Source organism: Eurypyga helias, unplaced genomic scaffold (genome assembly GCF_000690775.1).
Source record: "Eurypyga helias isolate BGI_N326 unplaced genomic scaffold, ASM69077v1 scaffold31912, whole genome shotgun sequence".
Taxonomy (NCBI): domain Eukaryota; kingdom Metazoa; phylum Chordata; class Aves; order Eurypygiformes; family Eurypygidae; genus Eurypyga; species Eurypyga helias.
The window spans coordinates 6,286-20,472 of NW_010235803.1; the positions used below are offsets into that span (position 1 = coordinate 6,286).

General features: G+C 49.6%; 1 protein-coding gene across 1 annotated transcript; it reads left to right on the forward strand.

Annotated features, from left to right (window-relative positions):
• Nucleotides 1–458: 458 nt before the first annotated feature.
• On the forward strand, nucleotides 459–10,005 carry LOC104506068 (DEP domain-containing mTOR-interacting protein-like; the record flags this gene model as incomplete). Its single annotated transcript, XM_010146879.1, has 8 exons — nucleotides 459–637; nucleotides 3,576–3,699; nucleotides 4,898–5,076; nucleotides 5,589–5,774; nucleotides 6,135–6,275; nucleotides 6,592–6,662; nucleotides 8,603–8,707; nucleotides 9,805–10,005. Coding segments are annotated over 8 exons (1,111 nt in total), but the record flags the coding sequence as incomplete, so codon positions are not given.
• Nucleotides 10,006–14,187: the final 4,182 nt, after the last annotated feature.

Here is a 14,187-nt window from a genome sequence, read left to right on the forward strand (position 1 = left end):
TTGAGGCGTGAAATAAAGAAAGGCTGCAGTGATTCATGCCTTTGTAAAATGTACTGGCCCAGTGCAAAACTGTGAATTGAAATGAATAATTTGAAACCAGAAACATCCTGGAGTTACAGAGGAGATGTTTAATTAATAGCTCCCCTCTGAGTCTGCTGCGTGCACTGGGCATTTCCCGGGGTTAGTATTTTGGGAACAGTCATGACTACAAGGAAAAAGTTTGGTTCCTGGGTGGTTTTCCTGCCAAGTTGGGTGGGCTTTGGCTTGAACACATAGGATCTCTGTGCCTTGTGGCTTGCTCAGTTGTTAAGGTCCTTTTAAGAGTCAAAGCCATGCTCACCTGAGTAACCTTCACTCATACATATCTTTCCATTGAAGTCACAGACCAGCCGTAATGCCAGGGTTAGACCCAAATTCCCCTCTAACACCAGCTATGCTCAATGGCTCTTTCTTTCCAGGCTTCGCCTCCACGATGGGAAGCTCATTAAGGACAGACGTTACCACCTCCGAACATACCCAAACTGCTTTGTGGCGAAGGAGCTCACAGACTGGCTGATCGACCACAAAGAAGCGCCGGACCGAGAGACGGGCATCCGCCTCATGCAGAAGCTAATGGACCATTACATCATTCATCACGGTGTGTGGGCTTCGCCGCTGCCCGCTGAGCCTCCCCAGGGAGGGGCTGGGCACCTGGTCACCGCGTGTGGCCATCAGCCTGGGATACGGAGGCATGGTCAGGTCCCTGCTATGGGGTGAGGGCTCCTGGAGCAGCTGGGAGATGATGGGCAGGCAGGAGGCTGAATGGGGTTGGATCTTTCTGGAGCTGCATTGCTTTGGGGGATGTGCCAGTTCCCTGCCCCACAAAAAAGGGATTTGGGCTGTGCACTGGTAACAGCTTCTGAAGTGGCTTTTACTTGAAACCAGGTTTAGTAATGCCTGACCTATATTGCCCTACAGCAATTGAGTCGGCAGCGGTGGTGGTGGATGTTTTCACAGAAGCTGGTCTAGCTCCCGTTTGTGCCGTGCAGAAGTGGAGGCTGAATGGTAACGCACGCTTCACATCTGCAGGACAGCTCGTTTTCTACCCTAACAGCGCAGCATTCCTTAGTTTTCCCATCCGTGTTGGTGTGGGACACGTAGGGGTGTGGAGTCAATGCCACTCAAAGCAAAAAAAAAAAAGTCATCTGGTGCCTGTAAAGCTGAGGCTGAAGCAATCCTGTGGGAATGCCTCCCGTGGGAATGAAGTGTGTGATGCCATTTCAAAGGCTTGGCTGTGTCTTTGAATCTGTTAAAGAAAGAAAAAAAGGAGGGGGGAGGAGGAGTGTTTGGAAAAAAGCAGCTTGGTGCTGGAGACCAGCCCTTAGGATTCTGGCTTTGTTATTTTTTAAAATTATTTGGAATTTTCAGCAGTTTTGGACAAACTCAGGTCATGTACCACAGTCTGCACCTGTCCCTGAGCTGCAGAGCAGTCCCCAAGGTCCAGCCCTTGGTCCCCATCTAACGGGAAACAAGTGCTTCACATTACTGAAGAGCTGCTTTGCTCCGTGTGATTTTTCGGGCCCAATCAGCACCAAAAGTCCTGGATTTTCAGACAGGCCTGGGAGACCGCTGCCTGTGGTGGGAAGGGTTGTGGTTGAGCTGCTCTTGGCTGGGTTCTCTTGCTTCCAGGTCTTTGGGACATGAGTGATGGTAACCTGGAGCTGGGTGGTAGTTTGTCACGAGAGGAGGAAGCCAAGGAGACAGAAGCAGATGTGAACCACACCGAATCCAGCCCTCTCTTCCCCCTTTTCTCCAGGGTCCAGAAATAGCTGCCTTGGACCGCTGCAATGCAAACACTGTTGCCCTCTGAGACTTGCTGAGGTTAATGCCCTTTGCATTAAGCTGCCTTGAATAAAAATAAACTGCTGCTGTGCTTTATCACAAAAGCGTAAAGCTGAAGCAGTGAGTTCTCAGTTAACCATTAACACTTAAACCTGATTATTTTTCCATCTCTCCAGCTGACACTTTCAAACAAATCCATTAGTTAATTAAACTGGCTACCAGTGCTGTTTTGATTGCTTATTGCGGATGCGTCCCTCCTGCTTCTGTGATAATTCCTGGCTGGACACACAAGTTGAGGTTCCAAATTGCCTTATGACCGTTAATTTTTGTTAGCCCTGTGGAAACGGGGCTGCCTGCTAACCGCAGCACTGTGCTAAGTGCTTTGCAATTGGCTGCCTAAACTGTTTGCCCTCTTCTCCGCTGGGATCCAGGAGATGATAATTATCTCATAAAGATCATTGTCTTTGCTGCCTCTTAATGCTCTGATGTGGTTTGAGCTATTATTCTATTACAGGCTGGAAACACATTGAAATTGGCCCTTGAATAGGAAAAATGCTTTGGCTTTCTCTGCGCACAGTCCTGTAAGGTTTTATGTTCAGTTCCCGACTGCAACAACATCCGAATCGTTGCTCCTTGGAGTTGTTAAGATGCAAATTTTTGCCTTTTAAAACAACCTTCTTGACCTGCCTTCTTGCTTGGTGAGTCGTGGTCCTGACCTCCCACCAAGACACTGCTCAGGAGGAATGAATGATGGGTGAAGAATGAACCAGGGTTATGATTTTCACAAGAAGTATTTTAAGACTTTTGAATTTCCCTCTAGTGCATTATGTTATTCTAGTGAGGAAATATGAGGGTCTTTTCCCTCTGTCTAATTTTCTTTGTTTTCCAGGCATATTCTTTACTTTGTTTGTCTTATTGCTAAAGCTTCTCCTTCTTGCTTCTGATGGGTGGACCTCAAGAAAGGCAGGTTGACTGATATTTACCTGCTAAACATTGCGTGCGCTCAACAGCCGTGCATTTATAGACTCTGATCATCCCCAAGATAAATATGAAACTGAGGCTTTTCATATCCATTTGATTATTCCAGTTGTATGCACTCGGCTTTGAAGAATTTCTCTTGAAGTCAGTTTACCGTGCCAATGAATTGGGCAGGGTTGGCACAAAGTGGTGTGGCAAAGTTGGTGTCGTTATACATTTTAGCTTACAAGTGTTTTTGACAGGGACAGAGGTGATTTTGTGGGGTTTTGGATGCAGTGGGGTTGGTTTTTTTCCTCCTATCCTCCAAGTGGAAGTAGCTTTCTAAAAAAAGCTGGTTGAGACAATTCTGTTTGTTTTCTTTTAGTCTAAACCAAAACATCAATGTTTAAATTAAAAAAAAACAGTAAAAACAAACAACCGTCCCCCAAAAAAACAAACAAAAAAACCCCAAACAAAATTCCCATTTTTTTCTAATGATCATTTTAGTGTCTGGATGAAATGGTAGACTCAAACTCAAGCTTTCCCAAGGTCTGTTCGGTGGGATTGACCTTTCCCACCAGCATGGGCTGCAGGCTCTCGTAAGCATTGGATCTGGGGACCGAAGGCTTGGGTGCTGGTTGCTGCGTGCAATGAGGGGCATAGAGAAGGGCATTGCACGCAGCCCCCGTAGCTCTTAAGGTGGAGATAGCACCCAGCTGAGGGTGCGTGGCTCTGTCTGTCCCTTACGGGCTGATGCCCACCCCAGCACTGACATCCCTGCTCTGAACTCCTTTCAGTCTGCGACGAGCACTTGGACTACAAGGATGCCAAGCTGCTGTACCGCTTCCGAAAGGATGATGGGACCTTCCCTCTCAGTAAGGACGTGAAGGTGTTCCTGAGAGGGCAGAGTCTTTACGAGAAGTACGTGAGTCCTTCTCCTGCAAAATAACTCTCAGCAAGGGGGTTGGGAGCCTTTTCTGCTGGCTGTGCTTGCTGACGATGCTCTACAGCTGGGAGCCACGGCGGCAGCTGGCTTTTTTCTTCCTTCTCTGTACCCCGTGCTGTAGCGCTGGGAAATGCTGTCTCCTCAGCCCCACCACAGCCTTGGGACAACCAGCCTCTCTGGGGCTGGGGCAGGAGCTGTACTCTGAGCTCGTGGATGCTTTCAGGGACTCCAGCCCAAGTGCAGGTTCTGGGATCTGGTACAGGGAAGCGCTGGGGTCCCATCTTCAGTTTGAGTGCTTCAGGATGGGCATGTCCAGAGCATCCCTGGGTCAGCTGCTTCTGCCCACACTATTAGGACTTAGGTCCTGCAAATCTTCAGGGCCCTCATGGGCCTGGATCCCTGCCTAGCGCTTAGCCCATTTGCAAAATTTGTGGTGCAAAAGCTATGTCTCAGACAGTAAAGAAATTTCCTTCCACCTCCAACTGTTTAGTTTTTTTTTGTGTTGATTGTTTCTGGTTCTAAATCCAAGCCATCTTCCCAGATAGCTCACGAGTCCCTCTGGGTTCAGCCACCGACCACCCTCTGGACCCGTTTCTGTTGACAGCCTCTTCACCTCTTCTCCATCCTCAAACCCTGGCAGTCAGATTCTCAAACTGGCACGGAGGGAGAGGTCCTGGAGTCAGGCAGGCAGTGATTTTGGCTGCCCCTGTCTCAGATGTGCATCCCTGGTACTTTGCTTTTGCTGGGCAGTGGGAGCTGGGGGGAGCACCCAGCGCAGCTCACGGCTGAGCTCACTGCCCCCTCTCCTGGAGACATTGGATTTAGCTCTCTCATACGCTGCAAACTGAGTATGTGTCTGCTGAAATGCACCTTCTCCATCAATTCGGACGATCTGCCATGTGTTGTGTGCATTCGGTTGCTTGCTGGGCTTTCCCCTGCGGTTGCAGCTGAACTGGTTTTGCTGAAGCTGCTCCTTCTACTGCGATGAAGATTGACAAAGCTGCCTGACTCCAGCTCTGCGTTTCTCCCTCCCTTCCCACTGCTCCTGGGCAGCAATGTTTTGGCTGTAAGGCTTTACCCGCTTCTCCTGGCCTTGCTTCGGCTGGCTGCAGCTCCAGCGGGGGAGGGATGGGGTGTAGAGCATCACGGGAGCCTTGTCCCACCTTGTGCCAGGCTGGTGAGCGTGGAAGAGTCCATCCTGAAGGTGCGAGAGGAGAAGGCGGTGAAGTACCAGAGGACTTTCCTGGGCTGCGAGATGGTTGACTGGCTTGTTCAGGAGGGAGAAGTGGAGAACCGAAAGGAAGCGGTGGAGCTGGGACGGGTGCTGCTGGAGCACGGGATCATTCAGCACGGTGAGCGAGGGTCCGGCTGGAGCTGGGATGGGTAGCAAGAGATGAGCGTAGTCATCAAGGCTGTGCTCGGAACAAAGCCCCATTCATGTCACGCAACAAGTGCTGGTCAAGTGCCCGCTTGGAGATGGCAATGGGGCCTCAGTTCTATGTTTGGAACCGGTGACCTTTGAAATCGGAGCAATCTTCCACCACCCACAGGGGCTTTACGCTAAAATCTGAGCCACTGCTCTTCAGTTCAAAGCCTCCGGCGGCAGGACTGCGATGTACCCCTGGGTTCAGAAGGCTGGGTTGGGAGGATCGGGGTGTCTTGGGACAGGTGGAGAGCTGTGACTCGGTGGTGTTCCCCGGGGAGGTGGCCCTGCTGTTCCTCCTTCCCCACGGGTAGCATTCTCAGTCAGAAAACTGCAGTAGGACACAGAGGCGTTCACACAATTCACCTGGGTCCCTCAGTATATTTGCTATATATTTTTCACACCCCCTCAGCCTCTCCCTTCTCTTCTCTTCTCTCCTAGTCTCCAATAGACATCACTTCTTTGACAGTGACATTCTCTACCAGTTCTGGATCAACTTTCGACGGAGGCGTCGTCTCACAGAGTTACTCAGCGAGAACTCCTCTCGCGCCCTCTCCGAGAGCCCAGACAGCCCCTTCTGTCTTCGCAAGCTCAACCCAGACCCAGGCAACACCAGCTTTCTCTCTGGTAACTGTGGATGTGTTTGTGGAAGGGTGTGAAAGCAAGGATTACGTTACCAGGGTAGCCCAGAGCTGAGGGTGTTGCTCCAGGCATCCCACAAAGTGAATCCCCCATCCCTCTGGTTTCTGGTGGATGTCATGATGCAGTGGCAGTCTCTATCCCAGCTCCCCACCCCAGGAAAATAACTCAAGTTGCCATCAACTCAGCTCTTGATCTGTCTTTGAAGCTAGTTTTATTCTTTCTAAGCTCATGCTGTTTTCAGTGCATGTTTACCTTTCCGATGTGGGTCAGGTTGTGGGAGGGAATTTTAATATTTTAAACTCATCTGTGTAATTGTTGGGTAATTGTTATTTCTGCCTCTTCCAGTCCAGACCAACAAGGAGATCAAAATTGTCTCGGCAGTTCGAAGGAGCAGCGTCACTTCCCTGGCTGGAAACTCCAGCCCCTACTTCAGTGCTACTCCTACGTGTGTATTCCCTCCCGTGGCTGAGTGCAACCCCAAATCAGGTCTGGGCTTCTGCGCTGTCGTGGCACAGGATATATCTGTGCCTTCAGGGTATGGGCTAGCTCAAACCTCGGGGCCAAACCCATCCTTCTCGCTGGGTCACTTGCAAGAGGGGAGGAGCAGCCTCACCTCCGAGGCTTGGCTTCGGAAGTTGTGCAAGTGTTTTGGAACACACTGAGATGAATGCAAAGATTTCTGTGTGCAGTGACTGGTTCTAACATCTGTTCTCCAGCCCATGGTAATCCCCAGGCTGCCTTGTTATGCAATTTATTGTATGAAACCCTTGATTCTGATAGGATCTGTCACCTTCTGCTCTAGTGTTAAAGAGACCCATCACCAATGAAGAGCTGCTGTCCCCTGGGGCCCCCTACATCAAGAAAACGCTAACTGTAAGTGACCATTGCGGATGGCATTGCTAATCCAACAGTACTGGGCTCTCTGACTGCTCTTTGATAGCTTTCTGTCTGCTGCTCTGACCTCTCTACGTTGAAACTTTTATTGCATAGCATGTCATCACATCTCTCTCGCTGAATGTGGATGGGTCGACGTCTTCAGATACTCTTGTGGATGAAAGTGCGCAGCCTCTGCTTTAATTTAATGTGTATCAAAGAGGTAGATCAGGAAAGAGAATGTTTCCTGGACAAAAAAATTCTCCCATCTGTGTTTCATCGAGCTCCGTGCAAACTGTAGAATCAGTCAAATCTTGTGAGGGTTGAGACTCCTCCTCCGTGTCACACGGATATCACCTTTATGCACAGCTTTATGCACCTCAGGTTCCTGCTGCAGATCAGCCATGATCCATCAGCATCTGAATGGGGAGCATCTGAGGGTCGCTCTTGCCTTTCTTAGGATGAGACAACGTAAACACACTGCAAAATTTCCCGGATGCTGCGGGCAACCTCGGTTCTGGGCTTTTGCTTTTCTAGTGATTTCTAAAGCTGTAGGACCGGTCAAGACAGGGCTGGTGGGTTCTGGGTGTGGATGTTGCAAGACAGTCCCTGCCCTATGGACCTGATCCTGCTGGGTTTATTTTTGTGTCAAACTTCCCAGCCCTTTCCTGCCCACCTCTGAAAGGGGAGATCTCACAGTGGCCAGCTTAGGAAGCAAGAGGGCTGTCTGGCCATACAGGTTTTATGCAGGTGGGGTTACAGAGGAGCTGTGGATCAGGTTCCCAAATTGACTGTGCTGTAGAAATTGGTGGGAAGGAGCAAGAAAAATAAAGCTGGTGATTAGCTTGGCAGGTATGAGGACGTGCTGTTCATTCTCCTCCTGAATGCTCTTGCCCTGCCCTTCAACTCTGCCAGCCTGGGCCTTTCATGGCTCATTTCCTTGTGCTTAGCTGTGCAGTTGCTGTTGTTTATCTTTATGGGTAATGTGCAAAGTCCTTTGGGAATCCCTTTTCTCTTTTAGTCGCGTCAGATGGCCGCGGCAAACTGTCAGACTGAGATCAGGGCGGGAAAAATTAAGAGTGGCTACATCCACCCTGGAAATGGTCCCCTGTGCCAAGGAAAAGGCACGGTGTTTGTGCTCTGGAAATGTTCTCCGCGTGCTCTTGGTGCATGTCTTGCACTGCTGCCTGCGCTTCGCTCTCCTGCGCTTGCTGACAGCGACCGTTAATCATAAAACAGCTTTGCAGAGAGCAATTAATCTGTGGTTCTGGATCCCAGGAATACCCCATTGTGCTCTCCTGAATGACAGCAGTGTTGGAAGAATGTCAAGAGGATTAAGTGTTTCTTAAAAAACGTGTATATTTTACCCAAATGTAGCAAGACACTGAGTAAGACAAGGAGAGGTCTTCACACCTGCAGACAGAAATCAGCAGTCCAGAAGGGCAAAGCCTCTGGCATGATGGTGGTGCCTGTTCAAAAACCCTTCACAAACTCAGAGTGGAAATAAGGACGTTCTCTGAGACACTGGCACAGGTGAATGGAAAGATCTACCAGACTAAAAATAGAGACAGAGAGACTCTCCTTGGAGCCAATATTCCCAAGGGTAGTTTGTCCCCAGCTGCCGTGGTGGGAGCTGTCAGAGGCTTATAACTGCAGAGATATGGAAAGCTCCCCAGTGCCCAGGGGGGCTCTCCTTTCACCTTGGAGGCTGAGAAAGAATGTGGGGTGACACAGACTATTGCTAACGCAGCTGAAGCAGAGCATACAGGTTCTTTTGTCCCACTGGTGGTCAGAGGAGCCTTGAGGCAAAATTTCCTTTCTCTCCCACCCATGGCAGAGATGAGGACTGTGAACAGAGCTCTCCACATCACTAGCAACTGTTGCATCTCCTCTATCCAACCCATTCCTTGGCTTTTAGAACCCTTTTGTTCTGTTTGTAGATTGTGGGCGATGCAGTAGGCTGGGGGTTTGTGGTCCGAGGAGGAAGACCTTGCCACATCCAGGCGGTGGACCCAGGAGGACCTGCCGCTGCAGCAGGGATGAAGGTACATCTTGCTTGTGGTGACTTAACAGGAGGAAAGACTTATGATCTGCTCAAGCAATTCAGGCTGAATGCATCCTCTGTGCTAATCCCACCTCCTGCAGTGGAGGTCAGTCTGATCGAGTCAGCACATGGAGCCCTGGCAGTACCGTGAGAGGTGGAGGGAAGGAGGGAAGGATGCTGTCTGTAGGCAAAGTGCTGCGTGGCGGCGGGTTTGCCTTTTGCCAGGGCAGCATAGGGGCTGCAGGCAGCTAAAGTGGAAAAAACCTCAACTCTCAGAACTAAGCTGTCCCTGCAGTAAACTCTGGAGATGGTGAAACTCTGATCTACAAACCAAAGCAGAGAATTCAGAGATCAGCTCCAGTAACTGTATAAAACCCTGGTGAAGCAGGGAAGGAGCAGAGCTTTATCCTTAATCGCTTGCTCTTCCAGCTCCTGAGATTGTGTTTTCCTGCCGTTAACAATATAGTTCTGTGTGGAACTATTTTCCCCGTACATGAAAGCTTGATAAGCTTAGACTGATGCCTCGTTTGGTTTCGTCAGGTAATTTCCAGCTCGAGTGAAATAAATTTAGGTCTTGAAACTCATTTTAGACCCAAGCATGTGTGGGGTTTGTGTGTAGAGTTTTAGGTGTGAATAAAAGAAATGTGGGGTTTCACAGTTCCCTGTGAAAATTCCAGCAGCAAGGGAGTAATTTTTACAAGTTGTTGTAAGTCTGAAGTCACACGGATATTTGAAATAATGGGATTCTGCAGATGCAGCGTGTGATTCCTTGTTTGCTTCAGGCAGGATTGGAAGGGGATGGATGCATTTGCTAGATGGTAGTATTGTGCCTCATTTCTGCCTGAGAAATGAACCACCGCTCACAAATGAGTCTTTTTTCTCTGTGAGCTCGCAGCCTAAATCCCTGTGGTCCTTTTTTCATGATACAGTGACTGTAGCACAGCGATGATGAGGGTAGGTTATGCAGTGGTAATGCTTTAGGGTTTGCAGGATTTCGTAGCAAGTTGCTGCCTGGCAGCCTCTGGCTCTAGTCAGTCATGGGCAGAAGTTGTCGTGAAGACATGGGCTGAAGGTAACCTGCCCTGCCTCTCCTTGCAGGTGTGCCAGTTTGTTTTCTCAGTGAATGGCATGTACGTTTTGCACCTGGACTATCAGACCATCAGCAGTCTCATCATGACAGGACCACGGACTCTCGTGATGGAAGTCATGGAAGCCATCGAATGAGCAAAGGAGTCTCATCCCACCGCTGCTGGGAAGGGCGGGACCCTCCACTAAGCTAGGATGGACTGGGGGGAGGGACCAAGCTTGACCATTCACTCTGACATGTTAGCCAGGCATTTTAGTATATTTTCAAATAAATGCGTTCTAATGGACAAGTCTCGGATTTTGATGATGTTGAAATATTTGGCTTTACCTGATCTTGAGAGGGTCTAAGCTCTTGCAGCTGCTTTTTAACACCAGTAGGAGAGTTCAGCACATCGTGAAACCAAGCCATTCACCCAGCCAAGCTGCGAGGCAGGTGGTCCAAGCTGGGAAGCAGCAAGAAGTTTGATACCAAGCGATATCAAAGCACGTGAGTATGTCTGAGCTCCCCTGAGCTGGCTGTGCAGTGCACCGAGAACACAATGCGCTTTCCGCATGGCACGGTAAGCCGTGCCCTCGCCTCTGTCAGGAAAACAAGGAAATGACTAGAGTGACGTATGCGTCCTTGTAAAGAAAGTCTATGGCTCCTGCTACCCTCTTGGACTGGCCATGCTCACAGCCAGGACTGGTTGCGCTTCCCAGCTGAGTTTCTTGACAAGGTGAGACTTCCATGCTTGTGCTTTTTGTGCCCCCACCTCCAAGTAATGCTTAAAATCATTAGCCAGCTTCAGCTTGGCATGGATCCAGGCAGAGGTCCTGAATGTCATAACCTAGTGATGGGAGGCAGCAGGGGAGAGACCCAAAACTGTCTGCCCAGAAGGAAACGTGTCATAGTCTGAGTCTGACTCTGTGAGGGTACAAAAATGAGGGAAAACCACCAAAATCCAGCCCACGCCCCCCCGGGCCGTGTTGCTCCCAGGATGACTGCATCTCCAGGCAATGCAGAATATTCATATGCAGACTACGCTGAAAGTGAACTAAATGCAGAGTTGCAGGTAATAACAAGGAACTGGGGAGGTTTCTTGCTTTCCAGTTCACAGAGCATCCCACCTGTGATCAGCCTGCAATGCTGTACGTGCAGCAGGATGATTTCCAGCCCTCCTGCTTAGGGCAGGTCCCTCCGTGCAGCTCTTCTGGCCATCAACCAAGCCTTAAAAAACCACCCAAACTGGAAAAAAAAAAGGTAATTTTGATATGTGTTAAAAGTTGGAGCTGACTTTCTTGGAAAATCTGGTGTCAGCTGTGGATTAGGTATTGCATTACTGCTGGCTGCCTCTTTTTTCCTTGGTATAAAGGGATATGTGTTCCCCCAGAACTGGTGCTGAGGTAATAGCACTTCTTGGAGCCCAGCGTTCCTGGAACGTGCTCCAAGCAAGATGTTTGCATTGATAATTCGCTGGGGTCCTTCCAGCCCCTAAGTGAAACCAGACAATCCTTTAAGCCGTTTGTCAATATACTCACACTTATTTCTAGCTGTTGGGTGCACAAGTAAAACAACACCCATCTGCCTTCTTGCTTGTTAAATTCTGGTTTGTGTTGGTGTTCAGGGAGGATTTGGGTGCCCGTGATGGCCCCAAAGTTTAACCCAGGGTTTTAGGCTTGAACTAAAGTAAAAGTCAGGAGTCTACAGCCGTGTGTGGGCACTTTGGAAAGGTAGGCTGGAAAGGAGCAGCCTGAACACAAGCAGTGGAAACAGGTCCAGATTTGCCTGATGTAAACATAGCATGAATTTTCACTCTGGATATGAATTCCCTGAAAGTGAAGGGCAGATTTCTGCTCTTTCCTTTCTCACCTCCTCCTTGTTTTAGAGGAAACTGTAGCAAGTTTGAGGAACTACTGAAATCCAGTAGGAATTACAGAAGTAGTCCTTTGTGGTATTTAAACACAGGGCAGTGACAATCCTCTCTCCACAGGGTACCAAATGCTCCGTGTTTTGTTTTAATAAGATTTAAGTGCTTCATTTGGTGTTATATTTTGGTCTGCATATTGGGATGCTTTAAAATACTCACTATATAAAACAAGACTGCAATGAACTACCAAATACTTTTTATTGTGCAAAATATTTGAAAATCGTGATTTTTTTCCATCCAGCTTGATACTTCTGAAGGTGCCTGTGTTTTCTGGGGACTTGCAATTGCAAGTTTCTTGCAGCTCGCTCTCTTGCAACGGGACATTAATGCCGACAGTCCCCAGAGATGCGGCCGAAAATCTGGCCTCTGTTTGTCATGAGAAAAGCTGCTGTCAGTTGTTCCATTCCTGGCAACGAGGACAAAATCCTTCTGAAAAAGTTGTGGTGTGGAGCTGGGCGGTTCTCCCCGGCACTCCTGGGGCTGGGGACCACATGCCGGCGGAGGTCAGGGCGGTATCCCACAGCTGGGAAGTCTGCAGCACCACGGAGCTCCAGTTCATGATTCAACCTCTGGCAAAACTTACAGATGTGCTTAATTTCCTTCAAGAAACGCAATGCAATTTGCCTTCGGTGCAAACGTCGGGCTTCCAAAGTATTTAATGGGATGTGAGTGGGGCGGGACTAACTTCATCCCTGGGAGCCTGACAGTGGGCGGGAGCCAGGACTTGTTGCTGCACTCTAGGAAATCAGTGTACAGCTTCCTAGATATATATTTAGCATTTAGTTAGCAAAAAAAAGCTGTTTACAGTTTTCCATATAAGTCAGTCTTTGCTCTTTGTGTGTCCTTTATTTAGCGACACGTCGGGGCCAAGCACTGCGTGGTGAGAGGGAGGTGGGGGAATCGCTGTCCCTCTCCCCCTGCTCTCCCTCCCCTTCCTTATCCCTCCTGACGTCTGGGGATTGAAATCTCTAATCACGCCGAGAAGCAGATGAGGCGCCGGGGCTGCTTCTCCCACAATTTAAGAATGTAGCTGGATTCGTCGCGCCTCCCGCCTGACTCCAGGGAAAGCTGCACCGCTCCAGAGGTCTGTGGCTCATTGCCATTTGGGGCTTGGTTCGCAGGGATGCTGAGGAGGGGATGTGTTTTGGGGTACCCACAGAGCAGGGAACTTCTGCAGGGTTTTGCTCTCTGGGAAACTTGGAGTTGGTGCAACTTGGGGCAGCGCTCCTGATGCACACAGGGGTGGCAGGTCTCATCCTTGTACAACAAGATACCCGCAAGACTCACTTTTGCTGCAGGTCAGGTCTAAATGTTGCCAGGACGGCTTGCTTTTGGAGCGATGGCTGTGAGAAATGCACTTTGTCTGTTGGTTTGTTTGGTTTTTTCCCTTCTATTTCATGGTTAATAGTACAAAACCTGTGGGAAGTTGCTGCCAGAGAGGTACTTGGGAGGGTTTGGTACCAGTTGTCTGGGTGGGTTTTTCCCACCTGGAGGAGCGGTGTGGGTCTGCATCAAGCTGCTGTTACTAAAACCTGCCCAGGCTGGGGGGAGCTGCAAAGGCTCAGCCTAGAAGTGGAATTTATGCCTTTTTGAGATGGGTGCTGGGATAACTGAGAATTTTTTGTTCAACAGTGGGACTGAAATGCAGGAGATTTTAATGAGAAAACAGAAAGGGCTTGATGAATGTGGGTTTTTAAATCTGATTTAGGTCCTTTAACTTAAAGCACGTGGGGAGCGGGGGACAGACTCCCTCCCTGCAGCTGGCTACCTCTGGCAGGTCGCTGGTCTCTTCTGCAGGGCTCTCCCCAGCACTGCCCGTGTGTCCGGCAGGGAAGGGGCCATGAGGTGACATTGGTCCTGCCAGCCCTTCTGTGCAGAGACGGTGATGCCCTCTGGGATGAGGAATGATGGAAATGTCCCCAAACCGCGGCTGTGGAGGGTGCAAATAATTCACGGTGTCTCTACATCTCCACTTTAATTGTGCTGATTTAAACACATGGCAGGGAGTTTTTTTGCATAGATATTGTTTCTTTAATTAAAGCAACTACTTTTAAAATTTCCTGTACAAATAAGGTGATCTCTGACTGCTGTAACCTCCAAATCCCCTCTAAATACACAGCTGGGGCAAGTGGGAATTGGTGTGTCCCACTCCCCGCCCCCCATTTTCCAGGACCTGGAAATGCCACATGCTCCATGTGTTGCTGTCTCCGAATTCCTTCCTTGGGCGAGCAACCGGAGAGAGGCATCGGCGTGCCGGAGGCTCCCTGCCCGCCAGTGAGCTGATGTCACTGAGGTCCCCTCCGTCCAGGGGTCCACAGATCAGCCTGGCTGGAAGGTGGCACCAGTGAGGGCAGAAATGGATGGGAAGGGACGCAGAGGGGGCTTCGGGGGCAGCAGGGAACCTGTGGAGAGGGAGCTCTGGAGGGTGGGGAAGAGAGATGCCTCCAGCCATGTACTTTCCACCATTTCAAACCGGTGCATCTGTTGT